At 45.7% G+C, this 2500-nt stretch overlaps 1 protein-coding gene across 1 annotated transcript in view; it reads right to left on the bottom strand.

Annotated features, from left to right (window-relative positions):
* Positions 1-788: 788 nt before the first annotated feature.
* LOC113941166 (sal-like protein 3) overlaps positions 789-2500 on the bottom strand; it is a 3963-nt gene continuing 2251 nt past the window's right edge. Inside the window, 2 exon segments of the mRNA XM_027632322.1 lie at positions 789-1126; positions 1343-2500. The exon segment at positions 1343-2500 is cut by the window's right edge and continues 437 nt beyond it. Of these exon segments, the coding sequence (XP_027488123.1) occupies positions 843-1126; positions 1343-2500 (1442 nt within the window). The 3' untranslated portion in view covers positions 789-842.

Genomic DNA, 2500 nt, shown 5'->3' on the forward strand with positions numbered 1-2500 from the left:
GTGCATTTCCTTCTTCTCAGTGAAAACAAACACCGTGCTGCAAGACTAAAGAGTACATAGTCTCTTAGGTTAGACAATTTCACATGCAAGCTGGAAGTCCTCACATGCTGAAGATTACCAAGGGCATTATTTGTACTAGGAGATGGGTGTTTTTTCCTGTCCTTCCCCTTTTTTCATCTTGTTCTACTTTCATAGTATTTTATCTCATGTCAGAGGCACAAATTACTTTGGTAAATTTAATATTTTTAAAAAGGACATTTAAAAATGTATTCCCCAGGCTGTGTCCTGATGGTTAACCAGACTGCAGGAATAAGAGCCATCAGTCCCATAGTAAGTTGCTGTCAGTCTGTGAAAAACCGCTTTCCAGTCTGCAATGGCCGCAAGCAGAACAGGAAATAGAAACTGGAGAGGCACCCAAGGAGCTGAGCAAGCTCTCCGTTTCTGGTTTATAGTGAGGTTGTTTTGCATTGATGGTCCATAAGAACTGCCCGAACGTGTGCATCAGCTGAATGGGTGTGCCATTAAGTCTGTCATGAGAACTACAACATGCCTGCACGTACACCCGGAACCAGTTTTAAAGTTCACATCATTGCACAGCTGCTTTCCAGTCCCTATCTTCAACACAGTGGAAGCATAATGACCACCACTGTACAGCAAGTATTTCCTTGAAGCTCCCTTCTCACTTGTCTTTGGGACAAACAATAAGCACTAGGATCTGCTGAGTTCAAGCGCAGTGCCTTAAACCTCCCTCCCCAAGCCTTTACAGTTTCATGTGGCCTCTTACCTTAAGATTCCCCTTTGTGGTAAAAGCTCTACCACAGATTGTGCAATCAAACGGTTTTTCACCAGTATGGGAGCGCTCGTGTATCTGCAGGTGCACTCGCTGCGGAGAAGGTCTTCCCGCACCACTGACAGTTGTGCTGCTTGGGAGTCCGGCGAGGGGGGGGTGCCAGCATAGGGGTGATCCCCGGACTCATCACTGTCTGTGGTGCAGCAGGAACCTGGATTCCAGCTGGAAGCGAGGGAACCTCACCCAAAGAGATCGGCTTGCTGTGAGCATTCACTTCCATTTTGATCATGGTAGGTGCTGTACTGGTGACCAGGTTAGGAGTACTTTGGTTGGGACCTAGAGTAAAGTTGGGTTCAAATAACTGAGAAGGCAGTTCTTTTAATTTGTGCGTCAGTAAGTGCTGTTTTAAATTACCCACAGTGGAACACCCACGACTGCAGACTGTACAAACAAATGGACGTTCTTTAGTACGGCTGCAGTAGTGAATTTCCAATGCACTCTTAGAAGCAAAAGGCTTACCACAGATATTACAAACAGTACGTTTAAACTTACCACGTTCTCTGTTCAGGAACAGTCGACTAAAAGGAGCCTCCTCTTTGATGACCGGTCTTCCTGGGTTGGTGGATGTCAGATCTGATGCGCCTCCATTTTCAGTTGTGGGCAGTGGACTGTCTGGTTTTTCTGTCTTTAGTTGTATTTCTTGTGGCTCTTCCTGGTTACTGAGACCAGGGGACTTTGATCTGAAACTTTCACTATTGCTATTTACAGGAGACAAAGCCTGCATGGAGGAAGAAGATCCTGACATTGCAGGGCTGCCTGCACTCTGGCTTTTGAGATCACCAAGGGCAGATGAGGAGTCATTGCTCAAATGGTCACTTTCCCCTGATCCATTTTCTGTGGATTTTAAACTGGTCAGCTGCTGACAGTTCATGACAGAATCAATCATTTTCATTTGATTCTCCAAAGCAGCAATACTAGAGATCACAGAAGGTGGTGAAGAAGGGCATGACCCAGAGTAAGAGATAAGGGGCTTGGATGAGTCACTTGCTGTGTCCTTTAGTTCTGGGTCCTCTTCCATAGAATTTTCATCAATGTCATCATCGAAGTTGCTCAGTGTGTCAACATTCTTTTCATCGTAGGAAAGCTCTGAGTCCATGGCGTCCTGGAAGCCCTCTGGTAGTGGCGTGTTTGGAATTTGCCCACCCATATGCATACGAATGTGCTGCTGAAGAACAACCGCATTTGTAAATTTCTTCTGACAAATGGGACACGAGTGCTGTACTCTAAGTGGTGGCTTCGCTCGATGAACTCCAAAATGTGTTTTTAGATTGCCTTTTGTAGTAAAGGCACGTCCACAAATTTTGCATTTAAATGGTCTTTCTCCTGTATGTGTTCTGTAATGCATCTTGAGAGCACTCTGACAACTAAGCACACGGTGACAAATGACGCATTGATTTGGATCTGTCATCTTCTTATCAATGTTCTCCACTAGCTGTTGTAGTTTTGAGGTTTCTGACGTTTGCATAGAGTCTAGCAGACCACCAAATGGAAACTTTGCCTTAAACTGGTCAGACACTACTGGAAGCACAGGGTTTGGGAGGCTTGTTGCAACGCTGCTGTCTGTAACAGCAGTAGGAATTGAAGACGTGGAAGCTGTAGAAACTTGCCCACCTGCAGAAAGGTCCCCGAGCCGTGTGCTCGTGGGAGGCA

Source organism: Corapipo altera, unplaced genomic scaffold, assembly GCF_003945725.1.
Source record: "Corapipo altera isolate COAL_440 unplaced genomic scaffold, ASM394572v1 62982, whole genome shotgun sequence".
NCBI lineage: Eukaryota > Metazoa > Chordata > Aves > Passeriformes > Pipridae > Corapipo > Corapipo altera.